Here is a 13,839-nt window from a genome sequence, read left to right on the forward strand (position 1 = left end):
AAAATTAAACCTGTTGACATTTTTTTAAATTATTGCTACACATTTATTTGCATTATTTTGATTGAATTTTTAATTTCCTGTACCATTTTTTTTTAATTAAAAAAAAAATACCCTTCCCCCATCGTGAAATGTTATTGTACCGTGCATTTTTAACATATTTTATAAACTCTGATTATATTATGTTAATAATCGTTAGCAACAAAAAAATATTTCTCAAGTCAACGATTTCCATAATCAAAAAATTTGCATTGCTCACTGAATTCATGCATTATAAGATAAGCAAAAAGAGAGTTGAATGACAAAAACAATACTCGTCTTTATCTTCTCTCTTTACCCAATGAAAAAAAACTCATTCGAGATAACAAAATTAAAATTATTTTGTTCTCAATACTTTCTTTGGTGATATTTTATTTCATTACAAACTAAAAATCTAAAGTCAACACATTTATACCAAAACAAAAGAGATTCATATCAAAAGTCTTTAATAATTCCTAATACTAAATTATGACAGCAAGCGTGCTAGTCCGAAGATACAAAGTATCAAAATGGTTATTGGAGTAATTGTGGAAGATGCATTGCACAAATCACTCGTACAAACATCACATCTATCCAATTTCATTAGAACATTGTTGGGATCCAGTTGACAGCCAACTTCTTTATTTGCCAAATCTCCAAAGTAGCAGGAACGTGCAATATAAATGCCACCAAGAGCTGAAAAAAAAAAACAAAGCATAACTCAAGACAAGGAAATGAAAATTATTTTGAAAATAAAATAATAAGAAACAATTAAAAAGTCTCACAATCAGCCAGTGTGAATAATGATACTTTCAGCTATGGACACTAGGGTTATGACTTTTTTTCACAACTTTTGCATGTTAATGACTAAAATATCGTTTAGTCTATTTAAGCATTAAAAAAACACTGTAAAAAGGTCACGCACAAACAACTTTGAAAAAAAATTTTAAATACTATGAAATGAAAAAAAATATTCTCAAAAATTATTTCTTGTTACACGAATGAATGATCTTTTGCCTGTTATTGACAATAATAACTTTTATTCCATTTTAATATTGAACAAGTAAAAAAAGATTAAGTTCGGCCGGGCCGAACTTTTTTTACCATCCACCATAAAATAGTGTTAATTAAAATTGAATAACACTGTGCAACATTTTCAAGGTAATTTTGTGCAAACAATTTCAAATTCGGTTTTTATGAAAGTACAGACGCAATAGACAATGTTAGATCGGGTTCATATTTTATGGTCCTATCTATACATGGCTAAATATTGACTTGTTAAAGAAAATCGGGGATTTATCTTTGAAACCAATACGAATCTTTCCATGACGTATGCAGCAAACTTGTAGATGAGAACAAGAAGAATGTATTTTGAAACATAATGAGCACGAATAACCTCATTTATTGCCTCAAATTTTATAATATATCTAAAATTTCCGTGATATGTATATATTTCGCAGCGTATCTCCAAAAAATATTCGCTGGAATGTAATACACAACTCTTCAGAACATATTATTGTTGTAAAATTCCTCTATCTCGTTGTTTTTATCATATTTTTCAACGACAATTTAATAAATATATCAACAAAACGTTGAAATTTCAGATATGAGAATAAACAGCCTGTGTGAACGTTGTTTGAAATATGTTTTGTAGAAAGTATGATATGAAATGCCGCCTAATCAACATGAAATAAGTGTTTTACAGTTTCAGAATGTTCTTAAGAAATGCTGAGGACATTATTTGGAAAATTGTTGCGAAAGGCTACTTTATTCTACTCTCAATAGTTTGTCAGTTACTGACCATAAGTCCAGAAATTATGTAATCTTTCCGATATTTTATCAATTTTGATTCGCTATATGCGGTTTGTCGTAGTTCATCTGTTTGACCTACAGTATATAAAGTTCATATTCGTACAACCCTAAAAAATGAATAAAATCGTTATTAATTCCATATTTTATGTGCAAATATGAAATAATTTATAGGAATTAGCATAACGAAGAAAGATTTAAGAATAACAAAACAAATTTTTAATTTATTCCGTCATGGCGCCTGTGTGGGTGGCAAAGTTCGTATTCGTACACCTATAAGCGCTATATATTTGTAGCTTTTAAGGATTTTCAAAGCAAAATACCGCCAATTTTTGTTCTTTTCTTCTTTTGCAATGCCTCTGCTATAGAAATATGTAAAAATAACGGTAATTTTATTAAAAATTTTGCATGAATAAAAAGTCGGACGAATATTTAAAATACTTAAGAAAAATGTGCTGGATATGATAAACTGTTGCAATTTATTCCCGAATTTTTGACGAAAATAGCTAATAGCAATCCTTCTGTAAGAATATTCGAGGTCTAATATGACAATAAATTTTGTCAGCGTTTGTAAATGCAAAGAAACGTTATTCGGGCTTAGGTAAAGTAAAGACATTTTTGGTTTTTACTTGGTAAAAATCGCATGTTTCGTTTTATATTTGACATAAAATGTATTGAAGTTTTAGAATATGGTTTCGAAAATCATTTTATGCCGAAAACTGTCAGAAATTATGAAGAAAAATGAAATTGTACAAGTTTTCATACTGTCTGCGTACGACTGTAATTCTACGCTTAGTCCCAATTTACATTAGGCGAGTTTACTTGCGGCAATTGTCAGTTTGTAGGTGAGAGAGGGTGCTGTGAGGCAAAGGGTTACCATATGCCTCACCTCTCTCTCCTACAAAATGACAATTGCCGCAAGTAAACTCGCCCAATGTAAATTGGGACTTACTATGAACGAAAATAATGGTTTTTACTTCTTGAAAATTATATTTCTTTACCGAAGGATCCAAAATGAGTACAAAAATTTCAAAAGAATGAAGTAAATTGTCCGGGAAAGAACGTGAGGTAACCTTTTGAAGAAAGGCATTATTTCTGGGGAAATTTTCTTCCTTAAAAAATTATTATTCCTCGTAATTTCCGATATGTCTTGACATAAAATGATTTTCGAAACCGTATTCTAAAACTTCAATACATTTAATGTCAAATATAAAACAAAACTTGCGATTTTCACCAAGTAAATACCAAAAATTTGTTTACTTTACCTAAGCCCGGATTACGTTTCTTTGCATTTCCAAACGCTGACCACATTTATTTTCATATTAGACCTCGAATATTGTTACAGAAGGACTGCTATTAGCTATTTTCGTCCAAAATTCGGGAATAAATTGCAATAGGTAATCATATCTAGCACATTTTTCTTAAGTACAGTCGAAATCGCTTATAACGTCGTCGTTTATAACGTCATTTCGCTTATAACGTCGAAATCCAAAAGTCCAGAATTTCTACCCTTTATATTCCACACAAATAAATATCGCTTATAACGTCACCGCTTATAACGTCATATCGGTTGTAACGTCGGTTTTTTTGTGAAATATTTGAATTTTGCTATCGGTTATAACGTCGAACCATACGAAAAACTCAAACAACTACAAAGTACCAAACATATGCACAACATGTTCGAAGCTTTAATCTTTGCCACCCAATGTCACATTTGCTTTACAACCCATGGACCAAGGTGTAATAAAATCATTAAAATCGCATTGCCGGAATCGGCAAGTATCCACTATCCTGCCAAGAATAGAAAAGGATCAAAGTGCGAAATTAAATGTGTTGGATACCGTGTTACTGCTAGATGAATTGTTAGATGCGTGTCTAGCTGTAGAATTTCTCCAAAAATTATTAACTCAGAAGATGTTACAAGCCAAGAATGTGTTTTGGAAACCCTTTCAAAACTCAGATCTGAGTAAATTAAAAACTTATGTTTGGATTCAAGGGCACAAACTAAAATAGAACCATAATATAGAACCATATCCTATATTAACTTAATATATCCGCTGAAGAATGAATTTAATATCGTTATTTTTTATTAGTTTGTTTTGAGTCATTTCTACGAATGTATATAGAATGAAAAACTAAAAAAAATTGAACCCAATTTAATTAACCCAAAGGTCACTATACATAATATAATTTCACATCTTTTATAAATATCGTTTATAACGACTATCGCTTATAGCGTCCGATTTTGGTCGGTCCCTTGACCGACGTTATAAGCGATTTCGACTGTATTTCAAACATTCGTCCGACTTTTTATTCATGCAAAATTGTTAATAAAATTACCGTTATTTTTACATATTTCTATAGCAGAAGCATTCAAAAAGAAGAAAAGAACAAAAATCTGCGGTGTTTTGCTTTGAAAATCCTTAAAAACTCCAACGAATACGAACATTGCCACCCACACAGGCGCCATCTATACATAAATGACGGAATAAATTAAAAATTTGTTTTGTTATTCTTAAATCTTTCTTTGTTATGCTAATTCCTATCAATTATTTCATATTTGCACATAAAATATGGAATTAACAACGATTTTATTCATTTTTTAGGGTTGTACGAATATGAACTTTGCCTACTGTATAAGTTGTACTACTTTAGGACTACAAAATTTGCTGAAGACCGCAAAGCAAAATTCTTATTAGTTTCTAAGATAAAGCCCGGATCAACTGAAAAAAGGATCGTTTTAGCCCGTTATAGATAAGGCCATAAAATCCAAACCCGATCTAAAAACACGAAACCCAACTAGGGGTTTTGTAGTCTTAATATGTACTTTCAAAAATTGGCCACTAGATGTTGTTTGCATTTTCAGTGTTGCACAGTGTAATTAGTTTCCTTTCACAATTTTAGGTGGAAACATTTTTCGACCATGGGTCGTAAGTAAAAAAGTATCAGTCGGCTTTGCCGACAGAGATATACCCTCAGCCTGTGTGGATTGAAAACCTTTTTTTCCAAAAAAATTTATGGGCTTATGAACGGACAGAAATATGGATTGGATTAAAGCTCAAAAATTTGCGGGGATATCGATAGATAGGGCTTTTGTACCATACTAGCCTACGAAAAGCATAATATCGGGCCACTAGGAAAAGCTTCGGTAAAAATGTCCAGAGGATCCTCGAACAGACCCTTAACTACACAAATATGTTTAACATTTGTATGGGTGTTACCCCAAGGATTGGACCGATATGGTCCAAATTTGAACATAAACTAAGCATGACCAAATCGGTTGCTACTTTCGTGAAATATTCCGCTTATCATTTTAGCGAATATTTTCGAACTTTTGTGGGAAAGGTACCGGCAGCAGTGCACGTATAAGCACTACCTTCGAATTTCATCTAACATTCGAAGAAATATTACGATATCCAAAGTGTGGAGGAACGCAGTATTCGGTTCGAGCTTTACAGGCACTACATATGGTGCTATAGGGATTTTTTACTCCTTTCGGACTGTTTTCTCAAGAAGTATTGGCTTGCCCCTGAAAAAAACTTTTAATGTCGTAATTGAGGCAGAGAATGCAAGATGCTTCAACAAAAATCAAAGTGATTCGAGAGCAGGTCTTAAAGTGAATTTATCCAAAATTTTGTGTGGGAGGTACCCGATGGAGTGAACAAAACAAAAACAGTCTATATTCGAACCTGATCTATACCTGGTAAATATATTGGGATGTGTAAAGTAGGGACCAAATCGGTCACTCCCATCCAGAGTTATTGTGCGCACAATTTTTCCGAACATTCTTGAACTTTTGTGGGGGAGGTAACTGAAGGTGTGGACCTGTATGGCTTATCTTCAAACTTAAACTAAGTTTGCACAACATATTACGAAGGTCACATTTTGGACCGAATCGGTAGATCCGTTCGAGAGTAATATTGCGTTTCAACCACTAAACCCGGTGTCATAGAGGTTTTTTGCAACTTTCAGGCTATTTTCTCAGGAAGTATGGACTTGCCCCTGATGAAACTTGTACCGTCGTATGGGGGCAGTGAATGCAAGTTGCTACAACAAAAATCAAAGCGATTCGATAGCAGGACCTAAACTGAACTTTTCCAAAATTTTGTTTGGGAGGTACCCGAAGGAGTAGACCGATTGAGTCCATTTAGCAGAAATTTGACGATGTGCAAAGTATGGGTCAAATCGGTTACTTCCTTCAAGAGTTATCGTGTACACAAATTTTCCGAACATTTTCGAATTTTTGTGGGGGAGGTACCGGCAGGACAGATATAGCCCATCTTCGAACCTAAACTAAGTTTGGACAAAATATTACGAAAGCCAAATTTTGGATCGAATCGATTGATCCGTTCGAGAGTTATCGTGCGCTCCAGCCAGACAGACAGACGGACGGACATTGCTCAATCGACTTCAAATTGTCTGAAACGGATTTCGACCAAACATACTTGGGGTCTAAAACCATTATTTCGATGAGGCACATTTTGCCCGTATGAAAGTGTATATACCCTCGTACCTCGCGCACGATAACTCTCGAACGGATCAACCGATTCGGTCCAAAGTTTGGCTTTCGCAATATTTTGTCCACTCCTTCCGGCACGATAACTCTTGAAGGAAGTAACCGATTTGGTCCATACTTTGCACGTCGTGACTTAAATAAAGTTCCAATATGGGCTCAATCGGTTCATTCCTTCGGGTACCTCCCAAACAAAATTTCGGATAAGTTCACTTTAAGACCTGCTCTCGAATCGCTTTGATTTTTGTTGCAACAACTTGTATTCACTGCCCCCTATACGATGGTACAAGTTTCATCAGGGGTAAGTCCAAACTTCCTGAAAAATAGCCTGAAAAGTGCAAAAAGCCCCTGTGACACCCTGTGTTGTGGTTGGGGCGCAAGATAACTCTCGAACGGATTTGCCGATTCGGTCCAAAATTTGGCCTTCGTAATATTTTGTTCAAACTTAGTTTAAGTTCGAAGATAAGCCATATCGATCCACTCCTTCAGGTACCTCCCCCACAAAAGTTTGAAAATGTTCGGAAAATTTGTGCGCACGATAACTCTTGAAGGAAGTAACCGATTTGTTTTATACTTCGCACGTCGTGAAATTTCTACCAGATTTAAATAAATCAATCGGTTCATTCCTTAGGGTACCTGCCAAACAAATTTTCGGATAAGTTCACTTTAAGACCTGCTCTCGAATCACTTTGATTTTTGTTGAAGACATTTCCATTCTCGTTAAAAGTTTTTTCAGTTGCAAGTCCGTACTTCTTGAGAAAACAGCCCGAAAGGTATAAAAAACCCCTATGGCACTGTATGTGGAGGCTGTAGAGCACGAAAGCTCACGAACTGATCAACCGATTTGGCCCAAAATTTGGCCTTCGTCATATTTTATGCAAACTTAGTTTCAATCGGAAGATGGGCAATACCGGTCTACAACTTCCGGTACTTCCCATCAATATTTAAAAAAATGTCACTTAAATAGCTAGATGCTCCACCTGGGAGCGATGGTTTCCTTATTACATACTTTGGACTTAATAAATAAACATCAACTAATACAAAAAAACTAGAATGGTATGCACTATATCTCTTGAACGGGACAAGCATATTGGTTCAAATTATGGATCTGCTAATATTTTGTCCAAATTTAGTTTGACTTCTAAAATGGCCTATAAGATACCTCCCCCACAAAAGTTCAACATATGTGTCTAATGCAGATCCTTGGAAATGTATACCGATGCTGTTCGTTGTGGTCCTGTTTAAAGCGATATTATTTTTTTTCGCGGACAAATCCATGCTTATGCCAGGTTCAAATGTTATACAATGACCCACGGAAATGACTAGTGGGCGCGATGGAAATGATACTTGTTTTTTATATCCTTTCCGCATACGAAGTACCGGGCACTTTGCTAGTACTTTATAAAACGTCGCTACAACTGGTGTCTTAAGCCACGCCTTGGGGTAAAGGGACGCTTTGCAGGTTAAAAATAGTAAAAATGGTAACATCAGGCAAGTAAAGGAACACAGCTCATATTGGCTCAAACTCATATGTTGGCCAAATTTAGTTTGACTATTAAATGGCCCCCACAAAAGTTCAACATTTGTGTATAAGTGCAGTTTAGGGTCTGTTCGAAGATCTTTTGGAAATGTATACCGATGCTGTTCGTTGTGGTCCTGTTTACTTCTTCCTTGCATACTGGTTCAAATGTTATACGATGACCCACGGAAATGACTAGTGGGCGCGATATCTATCGAAAAGATTTGACTCCCAAAATAAGATCCACTTCCATAATGGATCAAGTCTGTCCATTCTTTTAAGTTCCTCCATCGCAACACTTTTGAACTTTAATCCCAATCTAAATTTCTGTCGGAAAGCTCAAATGTCCAAAAGGGCCACAAAATTCTGAAAATACCCTAAATACATTCGATCTGTCGGTAGATGAAAGTTTAACCTCACATAGGCTGAAAGTATATTTCTGTCGGCAAAGCCGACTAATACTTTTTTACTTGTTGGGAAAATCAGTAATCTTACTCAGGAACCTAAGAAAATATCATATATTAAATTTGAAGGGGAAAGATGTATATGGGGGCTATATCTAAATCTGAACCGATATGGACCAAAGTTGATATTTTTCATTCCTATGCCATCATTAGTACTTGTGCAAAACTTGATCAACCTAGGTCAACTCTTTCTATTTTTTGTCACTTTTGTATGGAAGCGGCACCGTTTTTGATACCTACCCCAGAAATGCTATTTGCAAAACTTCTTTACTCACCTACGAAAACTGTTTTTTTATACCCTCCACCATAGAATGGGGGTATATTAAGTTTGTCACTACGTTTGTAACTACTCGAAATAATCATTGTAGACCCCACAAAGTATATATATTCTTGATTAGCGTGCAATTCTACATCGATATAGCCATGTCCGTCCGTCTGTCCGTCTGTGGAAATCACTCTAGCGTCCGAACGGATTGACGTAGGGTGATGAAACTTTGGCAAAATATATTATATGTACGTAGGACTTTTGGTATTGAAAGCGGGCTATGTAGGTTCACGCTTTCGTATAGCCCCCATACAAAATGAGGCGTGACGCGTCGTCGTTTTAAGGAATTTTTAAGATATTTGTGCCATTTTACCACCGAATTGGTTGTAATTTGGTACTTTGTGTCTCCAGAAGCCAAAAAACATTCCTACCAAAGTTGGGTTATATAGGTCCACGTTTTGGTATAGCCCCCATATAAGGCCCCATATAAAGTAATCGTCATTTTAGTATATTTTGAATGTATTTGACCCATTTGACCACCGAATTGGTTGTAATTTGGTACTTTGTGTCTCCAGAGGCCAAAAAACATTCCTACTAAAGTTGGGTTATATAGGTCCACGTTTTGGTATAGCCCCCATATAAGGCACCATATAAAGTACGCGTCATTTTAATATATTTTGAACGTATTAGACCCATTTGACCGCGGAATTGGTTGTAATTTGGTACTTTGTGTCTTCAGAGGCCAGAAAACATTCCTACCAAAGTTGGGTTATATAGGTCCACGTTTTGGTATAGCCCCCACATAAGGCCCCTTATAAAGTACGCGTCATTTTAATATATTTTGAATGTATCCGACCCATTTGACCAAAGAATCGCTTGTAACTTTGTATTTGTGTTTCCAGAGCCTAAGAAACATTTCTACCATAAAATTTTTATATAGGTCCACGTGTTGATATAACCCCCATAATACGATATCTCCCGATTTTCGATATTTTGAAGGTTTTAGCCTCATTATCACACCGAGATGGCTGAAATTTGGTATTTAGTCTTATTTAGGCTTATAAAACTTTCCCCCAGAAATTTTTAGGTATATGTCCACGCCATCATATAGCCCCAATAGAACGGTACCTTCCGGATTTCGGTTTTTTGAAGGTTGTGGTCACATTAATCCACCGAAATGGCTGAAATTTGTGGTGGAGGGTATAAAAAGTTCGCCCCGGCCGAACTTAACGCTTTTCTTACTTGTTTTTATAAAATAAGGGGTCTGTAAATAGGTCTACGTTTTACTGTATTTGTTTTTTGTACAGTCATAGGGTATTTATCTTAGAGTGATATAATATTTTTAGTGGGCAAGCCGATGCTTCCTGGCATAATGGTCCTAAAGCTACAAAAAGTCCCCTAGCTGTTGGTAAAGCCTACTGACTAGTTAATCTTGTTTCTGTTTTCTAAATATGGAATGCCTTTTAGTGGCATTCTATACTCAGAAAACCCTTCACTTGCCCTCTACACAGAGCATTTTTGTCTTTTATACAGGGATCCCCTTTTAAAGATATTCTTTACATAATATACCTTTTTGATGTCTGTTGTAGCCGTATTTTCTACATAGGTAAGAGGTATTCAAAAGTTTTTCTAAATACTGCAGATATTTGAATAATTTTGTTTTAAGTATCGTAATCTTTTGACGACCACTGTAAAATTCGTTTTTGTGTAAACAACAGATGTTCTTAAACAACACTCACTCTTATCAGAGTCAGTTCATTGACTAAACAATTTTTGCAAAATAAATACATGTATACAATTTCCGATTTAACTTACTGCTCTCCATTGTTTGTTTCATACAACCCGTGGCTTCCACATTTTGTCCGTCCAAGGCATTTCTGATGTGACGTGGTGGTTTACTTGAGCTACAATCGATTTTCATGCTCTCCTCTGGCTCAAAACGTAAACCGCACTTTGAGTTTTCACCCGATTGACACTGATAACATTGAATGGCAAAAACTACAAGATAAATTTAAGAATTTCATTGAAAACAAATCCATTAGTGAATATTGCCAATTATTTGTAAGTTTACCATTTGTCAGCAGTGTGGTGGCCACTATCGCCACAATAAACCAGTACTTTATGGACGGCATTTGTTCACTAATTTACAAAATAATAAAACAGCTGAGTTTGTCGTTTTTTTGTTGTTCTTCTTACAAAAAAATGTTTTTATTTTCGTTACACACTGCCTTCGTTAATCGTCTCTGTCCGGCTGTTGTTTGACTGTTCGTTTTCCTGTGTTTTCATATTTCTTTGTTAATGTTTCGAAATTTGTTTGCATTGTTTCTGTTTTACTTTTTTCATTCATGTGCTTTGTGCTGAGCTTTGTAGTGGATGAGAAATAAATATGTGGAAGCTTTCCGATACTCTGAGTTAAGATGTTTTTCGAAAATGTTCGAATCGTTTAACTATAAGCTTTCAAAAAATCGAACAGCGAAAAAGCTGTTACTTTTGTAACGTATAAGAATTTTTTAAATTTTGGTTTTTAAAGCGGATTCATATTGGCTCAATTATTGCACATATTTATTATCGCCGAGTCCGAATGCCATGTCTTACGACACCACATGTTCATGGTAGAAATAGTCAGAAAATGTTGCCAACTTTTTATACCCTCCACCATAAAATATTCTTAATCAAAGTGGAATAATTAGTTTCCTTTCCTGTCCACAATTTTGGGTGCGTGGACCTGTACGGACAAATTTCTAGGAGAAAGTTTTATAGCCCCAACGAAGACTAAATTTCAAGCATTTTGATGTGAAAATGAAGCTAAACCGTCAAAATACCGAAAATCGGGTGGTACCGTTCCATGGGGGCTATATGAAGGAGTGGACTTATACCGACTTATTTCATATGGAACGTTTAATACCCCAAATGAAGACCAAATACCAAATCTCAGCCATTTTGGTGGAATATTGAGGGCACAACCTTCAAAACACCGAAAATCGGGAGGTATTGTTGAATGGGGGCTATATGAAGTCTTGGGCTTATTCAGAAATTTCAGCCATTTCGGTGTGATGATGAAGCTCAAACCTCAAAAATATCAAAATTCGGGTGGTACCGTTCTATGAGGGCCATAGAACATAGCCCATTTGCAATACCAAACATCCTAGGAGTAATAGCAACTTCTATACCAAATTACAAAGCTCTATCTTAAAAATTGTGAGCTGTATCTTGATTTTAACAGAAGGAGGGACGGACTGGCAAGAATATATCGGCTTAGAATTTTACCCTGATCAAGAATATATATACTTTATAGGGTCTCCAATGAATATTTCGATGTGTTGCAAACGGAATGACAAATTTAACTATACCCTCCATATTATGGTGGAGGGTATAAAAAGGGTTCAATCAGGTGGTAATTTTTCATAGGGGCTATATCAAAGTGTTGATGTTTTTGGTGGTCAATTTGTGGTGTAAAAGTTTGGTGACTGCAGGGAACATAAAATGTCAAATAACGGGTAGTTCCGTCCAACAATGTAGCTAAAACCCTTAAAATAGCGAAAATTGAGAACTTATGTTACATGGGGGGCTATACCAAAATATGGACCTATGTTTACAATTTTTGGTTGGGAAGTTTCATGACTGCAGAAGACTTCAAAAAATGTTGCCCTGGAAATACCGAAAACTGGGATGTACCGTTATATGGGGCATATACCAAAGCATGGAGCTATATTGACAACGTTTGGTGGAGAAGTGTTGTGCACAATTGGGGCTTCAAATGTCAAATTACAGCAAGTTCGGTCATAAAATAAGGCTAAAATTCTCAAAAAAAAAAAAACAAAAAGAACGAAAATCGGGAGGTACGCTTAAATGGGGCCTAAACCAAAAAGTGGGACTATGTATATTGAAAATGTTTAGTAAGTACTGTTTAGTAAGAACGACACTTAGACGTGACGCACTGTTTTACAGCAGCGAAGATGTAAAGCATAAATTTGGTTGTGGATTTGTAAGTTAAAACATCTTTTCACGACCGCAGAAACCGTTGGCTTACCAGCTGATGGCGACGCTCTTTTGAGGTGTAAGCATCAGCAAGTAAGCACCATCTGACAGGAGGAACGCGTACCTGATCATTGGGACATGAACATCTTATGTCCCACAAGAAAAAAATACGACTATATGCTTCCTTTTACATATAAAATAGTATCTGCAAGTCCACCATTGACCATACATTTACCCTGCATATCCTGGAGAAGACCCAAGAGATGTAGATCGAAACCTATCATATTTTTGTCGATTATAAAACATCCTTTAATAGTCCTATAAGTTGGAAAGTATCCAAGTGATGTTTAAATTTTGTATTCCCACAAAACTTATTCGGCTTCGTAAGATGGCACACAACCTACAAGGATGTGGAGCTATAGCAATTAACAGCAAAGAGCTTAAGGGGGACCTGCTAATGTACAACTTAAACCCACGTGAGAACTTCGACGCTTTCGGTGAGATTTTGAGCAACATTGCAATGGAGTCTTTCACAGGGAGGAGATGGTACTCTCCTTGTGGTGGGACTTGCCGTATACTCCAGTACGGGGCCTCGGCCGAGAACCTGTATTTTATTTAACAAAAGCCGTATGCTTTCATTTCTCTACAGAGTCGTCAACTTCGGAAGCCACTGTACTAAATCAAACATTAATCTATATTTATAAAAGAGTTGGGTAACGATGACTCACTGACTGACTGAATGATTTATAATTAACGGCCAGGCTAAACGGCTGGAGGTAGAATCTTGAATTTTGGGGTGAGGGTCACTTTTGGTCCGAAGGTGCCAGATAAGGCTAGGTTTTTGGAAATTCGAACTAGAACGGTAAAAAAATACTAAATATGGTACCATTTGTATTTGGCGATGATTTGTATAACTTAAAATGTTTTCCAAACGTACGTCATGTTCCTAGAAGGTCTCTATCGTGCAACACTTTCGAGAACCTCACTCCCAAAGTTCAAAATTTCCGCTTAAGCGCAGTTTAGTAGCTTAATTTGTGGATAGTTTTGAAGGTTTTGGCAAAGGTACTTCTTGTGGTCCTGTACTATTTAGTACTTTTTGTACCCATAAGTTCGAATTTCCAAAACTACCTCAATCCTATACTCCAAAAGCAATCTTAATTCTAAATTTCAGCTCTATCCGTTCACCCAAATCCAAATTGTACCAAATTTAGTACTTTTCGTACCCATAAGTACGAACTTTCTAAACTACCTCAATCCTACACTCCAACAGCAAACT

The 13,839-nt window shown here is 35.8% G+C and overlaps 1 protein-coding gene across 1 annotated transcript; it reads right to left on the reverse strand.

Annotated features, from left to right (window-relative positions):
• Nucleotides 1–376: 376 nt before the first annotated feature.
• On the reverse strand, nt 377–10,877 carry LOC141395081 (UPAR/Ly6 domain-containing protein bero-like). Its single transcript, XM_073970503.1, has 3 exons — nt 10,657–10,877; nt 10,401–10,583; nt 377–711 (listed from the first exon to the last, which is right to left on the reverse strand). Exons 1-3 carry the CDS (start codon nt 10,715–10,717, stop codon nt 503–505), a joined length of 453 nt encoding a protein of 150 aa, XP_073826604.1. The 5' UTR covers nt 10,718–10,877; the 3' UTR covers nt 377–502.
• Between the last annotated feature and the right edge of the window lie 2,962 nt (nt 10,878–13,839).

The sequence above is a fragment of the Musca autumnalis genome, unplaced genomic scaffold, assembly GCF_047663935.1.
Source record: "Musca autumnalis isolate F117 unplaced genomic scaffold, ASM4766393v1 scaffold_2, whole genome shotgun sequence".
NCBI lineage: Eukaryota > Metazoa > Arthropoda > Insecta > Diptera > Muscidae > Musca > Musca autumnalis.